At 43.4% G+C, this 12,139-nt stretch overlaps 1 protein-coding gene across 9 annotated transcripts in view; it reads left to right on the forward strand.

The window, feature by feature from the left end:
- The window catches only part of tefu (Serine/threonine-protein kinase tefu), a 1,084,056-nt gene extending 1,077,773 nt beyond the window's left edge, over nucleotides 1-6,283 (forward strand). For all 9 annotated transcript variants that reach the window (XM_070538252.1, XM_070538256.1, XM_070538258.1 and 6 more), the window contains one exon: nucleotides 2,029-6,283. Coding sequence is in view for 1 of the 9 variants with exons in the window: in XM_070538256.1 (XP_070394357.1) it covers nucleotides 2,029-2,086 (58 nt within the window). In the remaining 8 variants the exon portion in view is untranslated. The remainder of the gene's footprint in view (nucleotides 1-2,028) is intronic.
- Nucleotides 6,284-12,139: the final 5,856 nt, after the last annotated feature.

The following is a 12,139-nucleotide window of genomic DNA, read 5'->3' on the forward strand; positions in this document are numbered from 1 at the left end:
TCCTGCTGTGAATATGTGCTTTTGTATGTTTTTGTCTTTAAGCATTCAACTTGAGCCTCAAATACCAAGGCATATCTCGGATATTTTCCCTTCGAATTTCTTTCTTTGCATCCAATTTACTGTCCCTGTTTCTCTCAGTTTCTTTTTCATGATTCCTGGTTGTCTATTTACTCTTTGAATAAAGGGAAAATTGGACATCCACCTGTTCGTAGCAATTGCTACAAAGGTGGATGTAGTGCCACACCATAGTACACCATAGTCAGCTATTTACTCTTTCAATTACCCTTTGGTTCGTTGCCAACTTTCTTGACCTCTTCCTACATTCTGTGTCCATGCTTTTAACTTTCTGTGACCTGTGCATTTTAACTGTCCATTTGTTCCCATCCATCCTCCTGGGTATTTCTTCAAAACCAAGCTTGTTCTGCGCTTCTCCAACTTCAGAAGACGACCAACCCATGTCACCCTGCACTGCCTCATTAGTGGTTTTACCGTCGGCCCCCAAAGCCAACTGACCTTTGGCTAACTTCTAGCCCCGACAAGATATCCGATTTTTAGCACAGAATGGCATTTGCGAATATTAGCGCTGGCACCATGACTCCTTCCCAGATTCCACACACCACCTCATATTTATTGTATGCATAAATTGCTCCCTGTTTCAGTATTGCTGGATTCCTCTTACCCTTTATTTTCGCATTATCTTGGTATATGCTTGAGTAAGTGTTTCCTTCTTTATGTACATTATTTATGCCCAGGCATAATTGCTTGGCAATGGTGTGACTTGCTGTTAAATTGACACCACATAACTACTCGTCCCTTCGTTACAGATCATCATTCCAGATTTCTCTGTGCTAAACTTAAGGCCTAGTGTAAAAAAGGTGAGGCACGCAGACAGGACACAAGAGAAGGGAAGTGGACAACACGAACGCCATGTTTTGAACAACAGAAAGCTCAGCTAGTTGGTAAGCGTTCATTATGCAAAAAAGGTGAGGCCTGCAGACAGGACACAAGAGAAGTGGACAACACGAACGCCTTTTTTGCATAACGAATCCTTACCAACTAGCTCAGCTTTCTGTCATTTTAAGGCCTAGATTTGTCGCGTTGCCACACATATTCGCAAATGTCTGTAAATGTCTTGCATTGTGCACTAGTAGCACTATGTAGTTTGCGTACATCAGTCCGGGGACCTTCTGTTGCACCATTTGTCCATTACAAATCTAAATTGAACCCTAATTCGCTGTTTTCCAGTCGTCTTTCTATGCCCTTAATATATGCATGAACAAAAATGGAAACAGAGGACATCTTTGCATCAGTCCGCAGTGAACTTCCACCACTGCATTGCATTTCTGGGCTTCCCATGCAATTTGTACTCGCTTGTTCTTCTAAATCTCCCTGAGCAGTCCAGAAAATCGTTATCTGTGCCTTCCTGCTTGAACATATCTTATAATTCCCTGTCTATGTTGTTACAGGCTCCCTTAATATCTGAAAATGCTATCTATAAAGGTCTATTCTGAGCTTCTGCGAACTCTATGCATTGAGTTACGTAGTACAAACATATTATCCTCTAAGCATCTGCCTGGTCTGTCCCCATTCCGTAGTTCCCCCGGCATATCATTTTTCTCCTCTCACTTTGTGAGATGCATCGTCTGGTAGCATTAGGGGGAACAGAATCACGTGACTGCACACTCCACTGTGACGTGTCTTCTGACAGAAACATGTGGGCATAGACATCTGTGTTGAAATAATACCCATGTCCCTCCGCCGCGCATCAATTACACTAAAAATTACACTGTGTGGTTCCAGTTTAAGAGAGCCCCAGTACAGGCACTTGGCTCTGCTGCACATAGATGTATGATGTTTAAAACAAGTCAGGCTTTTTCAGGACATGTACAGGGCATCCTGAAATTTCCGAGATCAACATCCCCCTAGCCAACTGGCAGCCATGCGCTGTCAGTTAAAATCAAGTGCTGCCTTGCATTCTGTCACATGAGTGCGAAATCCCTCATATGCATTATTGAATCTTGCAGGAAGTTCCAGCTGTACATTTCACTACCTCGAGGCTGTCCCAGAGCTACCATCATCATCATAGGCTGCTGACTTGTGGTCCCTGAGCAATGATGGCAGCTGGCTGCACTTGCATTGTTGAAATTATCCTGTCTGTTGCTTAGCCAAATTGAAATGGTGGCCATATTGGGAAGTTACCCAACGTGTTCTATACTTATTGAAGCAGCTGAAATAAGAAAGTGCTCATGGATGTCTAAAGTTAACTGAATACCATGAATATTTCGAGCTGGTTCTTTCGTTTCTTTCTTTTCTTTTTGAATTTGTGAATTCAGCACTCTGAGAAAGCACCTTGCAATCTTCTGTATTCAATTCTAAGCAGTGAATTGTTTTGTTTTATTATAATTATTGTACCTGAAAAGCTTTGCTACAGAGTGAATTTCAAGATGCTGGAAATTATTGTGCTACATGAAGGGTCAGGTGAAAGCAACAAGTGGTGTAAAGCCACTCTGTTGCCGAAAGATGGCCTTGTATACAGTGGCAACGCACATTTGTGCTGTCTTCTCAGCTCCTAAAACATTAGTGTCCTGTATAGTCCAGTTCATAATATGTCACACTAATAAGCGACATGCATGCGGAAGATGTCACACAAGCATGTAGTGTGCCTTGCCGTATCACATGTAAGTTTAAGCTCTTGATGTTGTCATGTACCTTGTATACAGTTAAACCTCCATCTAACGAACTTCAATATAACAAAATTGTTGTTATAACAAAGTATTTTATTTTTCATAACCTCTTGTCCACAAAACGCCATGTATTCAGCACCTCAATATAGCGAAGTGCGTTTGTATGTGATTTTAATATAACGAACTTTCACTGTTACCGCAAAGGAATGCCGAGACAATAAACTGAAACTGCCACGGACGCAGATGGCCAAGTGATTGAATTACAAACGGCTGTTTGCAAACGCGCCTGTCAAATCATACTCCGCGCGACAAGAGCGTTGGCCGAAGTGGAGCCACATCATGTTCCATATAAAGTACATGAGTGATAAAATCCTATCGTGCCCCGCACACTGTGCCCTGTAGGTGCAAGTGTTAGTGTGCGAGGGTGAGACAAGATGGTGGCTTCACGAGTGCTGCCTTCCCGCACGAGCGAAAGGGAAATAGGGGAAAGGAGCAAGCTTGGCAGTAACGTGATCAAGCACAGGCGAGGGGAGTAGTGGGGGGTAAGTTAGCGCTCGTCTCGATTTCTGGCGCGCATCTCAGCCGTGGCTGCGCATGGCTGTAAGTGCGACTGAGCGCATACGCAGCCGTGCACCCCACTTTAGAGGTGTCTGCCGTGTTGGCAAAGATTGGGCGTGCCGAGGAGGCGTGGAATCATGTAAGCCGTCTTCCCGCGCATTTAGTTTTAGAGATTGCGTAATCTTGAGTTTCGGCGACCCGTTGGAGCTAGAGGCAGACGAAGCATTCGCTCCCCGCTGCCAGCGCTTTTCATGATAGCGTCTTCCCTCTGCGAGTGACGCTATCAGCCACGGGAGTGGAGTGTATGCAAAAGTGTGGCTGGCTTCGCATAATTCGTACTGCCGCTGTGAATATATCGCCGACGTGATATGAAACCACATCATTCATTGCTGACTCCCAAATTCATCAAAATGGATTGTTTTCTCATTCAAATTTGCTTTCTTCGATTTCCCGATAATTGGAAAAATTATGTGGTACCTTTCTTTGATCGGCAACTGTAATTATTTGCATAAAAGGTCGAATTTCATTATAATGAAGTTTCGATATAGCAAAGCAAAGCGCCAATTTTGCGCACTTTCCTACACAGAGGTTTAACTGTATTTTGTTTACGCTATAATCCTGTCTTTTTAAAAAAGATCTGTTGAGTGCATCTTCACCTTACAGTTGTCACTCGTACATATTCATGCAGATGTGATGTTCCTACTTGAGTGTACTAACTGTAACATCTTTTTTCGTTAATTCATACTCAACAGAGTTTTGTGCCACCAGCCAGTGGATGTGATTCTGCTGAGGCAGTTGTGATATCTGCACTTATTTGTCTATTTGTGGGCTGTGTTCTCATGTAGTGGTAGCAGCCATTGTTACCACTTTAAGCTGTGCCTTAACATTCTCCTTTAATGCACTTTGATCTCGCTTCAGGCATTAGACAACCAAGAGCCAAATTAGTCGAGGATTGGTGGACGTTGTAGTTTTTCCTTGTTGAGGCCCTGCTGAGAAAAAAAAAGCTCAGCTGTGCCAGGATATTGTGTTGTGCAAGGTCACCAACCCATGATTTCTTGTAATTTTGGTGTTGTTATCAGTGGTTATGCTAGGAGAATGGCAGCAAACTTGAAAAAGGGAAAAAAATCGAGAGGCAGGCATAGTCAAAGCAACAGGCATAGTCAACGTGACAGGAAGGTGGCTTGACTAACAACTGAGGTTTATTCATAAAAACAACATCCCCCAAGTCTGTACTGAACATGCGCAAAGCAAGACATGCCATACATGTGATAATCACTTTAACTTTACACGGCGACACAGATAAAGAAATTCAAGCTCTTAGGAACATCAATGGTACCCTCTCACACTTCTCGGAGCCAAGTTTATAGATGTTGATTGAAGCTTATCACATCTATAAACTCGGCCCCGAGAAGTGTGTAAACACCTTCTGAAAGTTGGTGGTTAATGCTGTTGTTTGAACTGCACAGTACATTGTTCATGCATACATTGTTCATGCATAGATTCTTACAAGTTCTTGCATTTAATCATCTTTTTTTTTGCTTTTACACTTACTATTATAATCTCAGCTGCTTGCTACCAAAAGACTAAGCAAGGAAACCATTTCTTTACTACACTTGAGGTCACAAATTTGCCACACTTTGCACTTTAGAATTGTTTTGAATTTGTTTAACTATTTATTAATTTGAAGTGCACTTTCCTATGTTGCGATTGTTTACAAGACTGTTCTTTCTCTTATATTCATTAAGGCCAACCATTTTTCTATTGTTTGCAAGACTGTTCTTTCTCTTAAATTTATTAAGGTCAACAATCTGATCATTTCATGCCTGCTTAGGGGGTCCTGAACCACCCCTCAAGCTAAGTTAAGAAACACATTTCACGGCTAGCATATACTGTTGTGAATATCTCGGACAAATTTTGCACTTGTGCACAGCGTGTGGGACTCGCAAGTGGAGTGTGAATTCACCTTTTTGTCCAGCACTCTCGTCAGTAAAAGCCTTCTCACCTTTTTCAAGGGGCTGCTGGCTGCTGCCATATTTCATCATATAGCAGATTCCCATACACGGCTGCAATTGGCTGAGATCAAACAAGAAGCATGAGTCAACTGTCGTCTGTTCACACTTGGTTGCGCCCACCCATGTAGGAATGAAATTTTGGCCGCAGTGCTTATCGGGTATCGTCGCCGTTGGCTCTCACTAATTTTGATTAGGCGGGAACACTCAACTAGCCTTGAACTATGTGAAACTTAAGGCCAGACGACACAAACGGTATGCCCACTGCACCTCGCGATGAAATGCAGTTAGCATCTACAAGGAGCACGCGCCAGTGCGCACTCACTTCTGGCTACTCCTGGCTAGATATGCTTCATATTGAGCTCCATACTGAGTGCTAAAAAGTGCGCTATCTGGATTTGCCTACTGTCCGTGCAGGCAAAGTCGTTCTGCACTACATAGTATGGCCAGGCACACAAGCCTACTCTCCATCTCTGCTGTGCAACTTATAATTTCGCGTAGCCAAATGTAACTGCATCTGCTGTGTAGCATAAGCACCAAGGCCACCACGGCGTACCACGATCAGCCCACTCGCTGCAATGCTTTCTGTGGGTATTGCTGCTCTATCGCCACCTCTACACTCTTTTGGAATGGAGGTTGTTGAGGGCAAATTGGGGGAAGGGTGAATACCGTGCTCGAAGTATTGGTGCTTGATCTAGGTCCTATTGAAAAATTATTTCGCTAATATATCTTTGGGGTATACCATAGACTTTCAAATATATTTTTGAGACTTCAAGGAAATGTGGTTCAGGGCCCCTTTAACATGCTTTGGCTTTTCTTAGTTATCCTAATGTCTCAGGGATTTCTCATAATGCTGAACTTATTTTGGTTTTTATGTGCCTGAACATGTTGTTAGCAACCTGTGGCATTCGCTTGGTTCATGGTGTATTTTACTACAATCTGTATTTGCCATTTAGTAACCAGTGACAGATTTTCATCGGGTCCTTTCTTTTCTGTTTTGTCCAACGTTTCAGAAGATACAGACCCTACAACTATCTCAAGAGCATTTTATTCAGTGCAGGTTTCATTATGATTTCATCAAGCTAAAACTGATGTAAATTGTTAAAATTTAGTTTAGTCTTATTTTTGATTGCAGTTTTCACACAGTTCTTGCATTATAGCATTGTGCTAAGTTACATTATTCTCAGGTATCCTAAAGCTCTGAAAGCTTGCACCTACCTCCATGGTGTACTTGTTCTAACCTCCTTAAAAGAGGCAGAAAACAAACAGAACACTTGTGCTAATGCCTCTGCTAAATGTGGTACACCCTATGAATCTGAGGAACAGGCTCTTCCAATGCACTCAGGTATTCATTTCGATACATTTTCTCAGGAGGGGCGTTATAGGTAGCCCTATTTTTTTATGTATTTGGGAACAACTTGTCCCGGTATGAAAAGAAATGGGATATGCCAATGAATGTGCCTGGCAGGTGCCTTGTGTAAGACATGTGCATCACAAGCATGTGCATGCACTGATGTTGGTCATGTTTGTTGGTGTTTACACACTATGTAGTAAGCATTTCCGATGGACAAATGCACAGTCATGACAATTTATATGAATGTGGCAAGGCTTTTAAATTTCTTGCCACTACCATGGCTTTCACATGAGACCTACATTCATATCAGCAAAAGGTCGAACTACTGCATGATTCGTATGTTGTTCTGTGGGCGCAATGACTTGTGATGAAAGAGCAGTGTTAAGTATGCACATTGGAATGGCTACACTCTGCTTGTGTTAGCAATTTAAAATGTAAGCATTGAAATGCTGCTCTTTCGTACAGCTTATTCACACTTTTGTACATTTTTCTTCAGCCAACTCTCCAGTTATGCACACTATATGTAAGTGCCAAGTGAGCTGTCTCAATAAAGCTTTTCTGGCATCATTTATTTGGCTCAAAATGTTGTGTCCATTTCTGTTCACCATCACTGCTTGGCAGCACCTGCTTTAAACTAGATGCCTGGAGTGTTGCCTCCACGTAATGCACATACTCTTAAGGAGGTATGAACTTGGGCGAGATGGTAATCCATTTCTAACTTGCTAAAGCTCATTGCTGTCCTCATTGAACAAAGGACTATGGTTTGTTGCACATGCGCCTCGATCACATTGAGTGCAACATTATCTTTTTGCGTGGTCTGGACTGTACAGCGTCGTCGACAGTCTTGGAAGGCATGGCAATAGCTGCTCCTCTGCAACAGAACTGCTTGTTGGCCTAGTTGGTGCTTGCTAAAAGGCATTGCCTGTTTTTACTGTAACAACAATCCTTGTCTCATTGCGGTGCTGTGGCCCCCTGATATGTCCAGCGGTATCAAGCGGTTTGCGCGTACAGCACTGTATCTTTGGCACCTGTTATTGCTAGGTGGAGACACTGAAGCGAATCCGGGTCCAATGACGAAAGCGCAAGAAGAAAAACTTGACATGTTATTCAGTGCCGTACAACGCTTGGAAGCGAGTAATCCTAACTTGTTGGAATCGGTGAACAATGTGTTACACATACACATTGGACTAAAGAATGATCTTGAATTACTAACTAAATGCGTACACGAAGTTGAAGGTAAACTTGAGTCACTTTCCTCAGAGAGACCAATCTTAAGCCAAGATGTTAATCTAGCAAAAATGCAAAATCAAATCCTGGATTTAGAATCAAAATTTGCATCAGGAGTGTCGCCTCAATTTTGCAGCAGCAGCAGCGAGCATAATATATCGATGATGCATGACAAAATAGACGATTTGAAAAACCGCTCGAGGCGCTCTAATCTTCTCTTTCATGGCATACAAGATACGGGTGATTTGGGAGACTGAGAAACGTCCGAGTAAATAGTAACTAAGTTCTGCAAAGACCAACTAGGAGTACCAACAGCTTCAATCGCACATGCGCATCGCCTTGTACAATTTTCAAATGAACGCACTCGACCAATTTTTGTGAAGTTTTTCAATGAAAAAGAAATCGAAACAGTGCTTAGTAATGGCTACAAGCTGAAAGATACTAACTTTGGCATTTCTCGTGATTACTCTTAGGCAGTTCGCGATAAGAGACGTAAACTTTGGCAGTTCTCTAAAACCACAAAGAAAGAAAAAGACCGTGTAAGCCTTGTCTTTAACAAGCTAAAAATTAACAAGGAAGTTTACATATGGGACACTCAAGCAAATTGTGCGAAGCTCGTTTCCCCGGTTGTGTCTCCAGTTTGACATGGCGCCAACCTTTCAACTTCACCTAAGCTTCCACAAACATTAACAAATAGTACAATTAGTACTGAGGACGTTTGCTGCTTTTTATACACTAACATTAGAAGCGTTACTTCTAAAAATGTCGCACTGTCTTCACTAATCGACTCAAAATCGGCAACAGTAATAGCATTAACTGAAACTTGGTTGAACGATGCTACTCCTTATGAACACATATTCGTTTGTGAAACTGATTTTAATATCTTTCATTGCGATAGGAAAAATCGCCGAGGTGGTGGTGTCCTCGCAATAAACAGACAGTATATTGTAGTGCCCATGGTTATCAGCACTTTTCTTGAATGCGCAGTAACTTGTTTTAAATTCAGATCAAGTAACATAATTGTTGGTGTCTTTTATCACCCACTGCACCTCACTCATGGGTTCACAGCAGAATTTAATCGCATTTTTATCGAACTTACTCATCGGTTTCCACATTCTAATGTAATCATTTTTGGTGATTTTAATTTCCCAGACATGGCATGGTCCACACAATCAACCTATAGCACACAGTCAGAGTCCCATGCGTTCCTCCAGTGTTGTCTCGATTTCAGTCCAACCCAGTTAATTTCAAGCCTGACACGATGTTCTGCGCACTCTTCTTATATTCATAATTTGATCCTAACAAAGAATGAAGATATATGTTCTGATAAATTCATATTAGTAGTCTATCCGATCAAGATGTTTTAACTGTTCGCTTCGTTCCTTCACCTATCAAAAGGCAAATTATCAGCAGGCAGATTAAGTTTTACGAAAGAGCTAACTTTGATCGTGTTAACAATGAACTATCGCTTTTTTCTGTCGACTTTGTGAGAGATTACTTGTCGTGGACAGTAGAAGAAAACTGGTTACTAAAAAAAAATGGCTGTGGCTTAGGTAAGGTTAAGCCCAGGATGCGAAGCATACTAGCCTTTATTTTAGTTGTTGAACCACTGTTTAGCCTGGTGAACTGCTGTTGCTTGGCTATATTTGGTTCGGCTAGACGAAGAAACAACTCATGCGTTACTCTGCTTCGCCTTGGACGCCCCGCATTGGACGCGGTGAGCGTCGAGCAACGCAGCGTTCGGCGCGGCAACGAAATGTGCGCCTGAGCAAGCGACGCACGCCTGAGCCTTAGAAACAGCTCGTTTCTAAGGCAACACCGCATTCACTAGAGGCGCTTTTGTACCGCTTTGAAGCATATCGTACTCGTGGCTCAGTGGTAGCGTCTCCGTCTCACACTCCGGAGGCCCTGGTTCGATTCCCACCCAGCCCATCTTGCAAGAGTTGAGCCAAAGCCACTTCTCCTCTGTCGTGACGTCACGGTGTCACGTGGTAATCAAGGCGACACCGCCGCGCCTGAGGAGCTGGGTTGAGCTCTCGTAATATGCTTCGCATAAAAACGCACTCACTAATCTCGTAAATTTATACATCCCGATCATTGCCATAAATTCCGCTCCTTGGTTTTTGTTGAACCTTCGTCGCCTGAATAACAAGAAAAAAAAAGATTGTTCAGGCAAGTTGACAGAAATAGATCATCTGAATCCTGGCGTTGGTACAAAACATGTCCAAGCATAATCCTGACATCGTCCTTACTGATCATGACGGCGCAGCGATAACTGACATTGATTGTTCCCAACTATTGAACGAAACATTTTCATCGGTATTCGCGCGCGCAAATGCTTAGAACCGTTAGCCACCATGACTCGCACTGATTCGTTTATACCGGAAATACTAATTACCGATTCTAGAATTTATTCTCTCCTTACTAATCTTAAGATTTCATCTTCCGCTGATAATACTGGCTTAAATAAATCAATTGTAAAAAATATAGCTCCAAGCATCTTCCTTATTTTCACAATCACTATCAACAGGCGTTATCCCTCACGATTGGAAGGTGGCTAAGGTAGTGCCATTTTTCAAGTCTGGGGATTGTTCTTCACCGCTTAAGGGGGGACGCGGCTTACGTACGCATCGCGAAAAATTGCCAAAGAATCGACTTTTTTGAAAATCACATTTTCAGTTTCTAGAACCCTTTTTCTATCTGATAGCCAAATATCACTGTAAACCACTTAGAAGTGCTCTAAAAAATTCGTTTTATCAGCCAAGTTGTCGAAGAATCTCGCGGAAATCAAGAAAGAAGGGCGTTTTTCACGCCACAATGTTTCCGGAACGGCGCGACCGAGCGCCGCCATCGGTCTCGTTGGAAAGCGCATTTCGACGTATTTAAATTCGCCGCTTAGCCCAGTCGGTTGGTCCATCAGGCCCCAGCTTACATTGAAGCGCCATAGCTCCTGTCCACAGCCTCATACTTACGTGGAAAGAGACTGATGTCCGCGATGGTGGTTGGAAGGCATACTTTCCGAGTGGTCAATTGGAAGGCATACTTTCTTGGAAAAATGGCCGCCCGTCGATGGGAGGGAACTCGAGCGGCTCTAGAGACTAGGAAAAGCTTGAGCAGGTGCTGGGCGAGCGTGGGAAGCTGGCCCGAGTAACTCTCCCAAGGACTGCTGCTCACGAGAGCGAAATACCTTTGTGTAATTGTATTGACCCTCATAAGACTACTTTCGAAAAAAGAACGGCCCAGAGGTCTGTACTACGAGTGCTATGACTGATAATTCTCTCTCTCTCTCTCTCTCTATATATATATATATATATATATATATATATATATGTATGTATATATATATATATATATATATATGTGTGTGTGTGTGTGTGTGTGTGTGTGTGTGTGTGTGTGTGTGTGTGTGTGTGTGTGTGTATTGTCGCGAATCACTTTGAGCACTAAGCGTTCGCGACTAGAACGTTGGAGCAGCGAGAGTTAGTGTAGCCGACCGAGCACCGAAACAAGGTTGTTCTTTCTCGTCGTCGTTGTCTCTCTCCTAGCCACAGCCCCACTGCTCCCTATTTTACAGTACAGTTATCTCCCCCGCGGAGAAGGAAGCCGTCCCGGCAACCTACGGGTAGGACAGCACAGGCGGATCATAGTAGGGCTTGAGACGCTGGGCATGCACAATTTCGCGTCCACGACGGCGATGATCCAAAGGTAGCTCGAGGGGTTCCACAATATAGTTGACTGGAGATCTCATGTTTGTTTGATCACGCGGTATGGGCCTTGGTACTTCGACGCAAGTTTAGGTGACAGTTCAGTGGGAGAGGCTGGAACCCCACACTAGCGAGCCAGGAGCATAGGATACAGGAGCATTGGAACTTTCTCGATGGTGCTTCTGGCGTTGCTGGTCTTCTGACGTAAATATACGGGAAAGCTTGCGACACTCTTCTGCGTGTGCAGCAGCTTCAGATAGGGTAGTTGTTTCCGTGGAGTCAGGGCGGTACGGAAGGATAGTATCCATTGTGGAAAAAGGTTCGCGTCCGTACAGGAGAAAGAAGGGCGAAAATCCCGTGGTAGTCTGCGTGGCGGTGTTGTATGCGTAGGTCAGAAAAGGTAGAACATGGTCCCATTTGGTTTGGTCGGATGCAACGTACATGGCCAGCATGTCACCAAGAGTGCGATTAAAGCGCTCGGTCATGCCATTAGTCTGCGGATGATACGCAGTAGTGGTGCGATGAATGATGCGGCATTCTTTGAGGAGAGCCTCGATGACGTCGGAGAGAAAGACGCGGCCTCTGTCACTGAGTAATTCCCTG

This window comes from Dermacentor albipictus, chromosome 5, assembly GCF_038994185.2.
Source record: "Dermacentor albipictus isolate Rhodes 1998 colony chromosome 5, USDA_Dalb.pri_finalv2, whole genome shotgun sequence".
NCBI lineage: Eukaryota > Metazoa > Arthropoda > Arachnida > Ixodida > Ixodidae > Dermacentor > Dermacentor albipictus.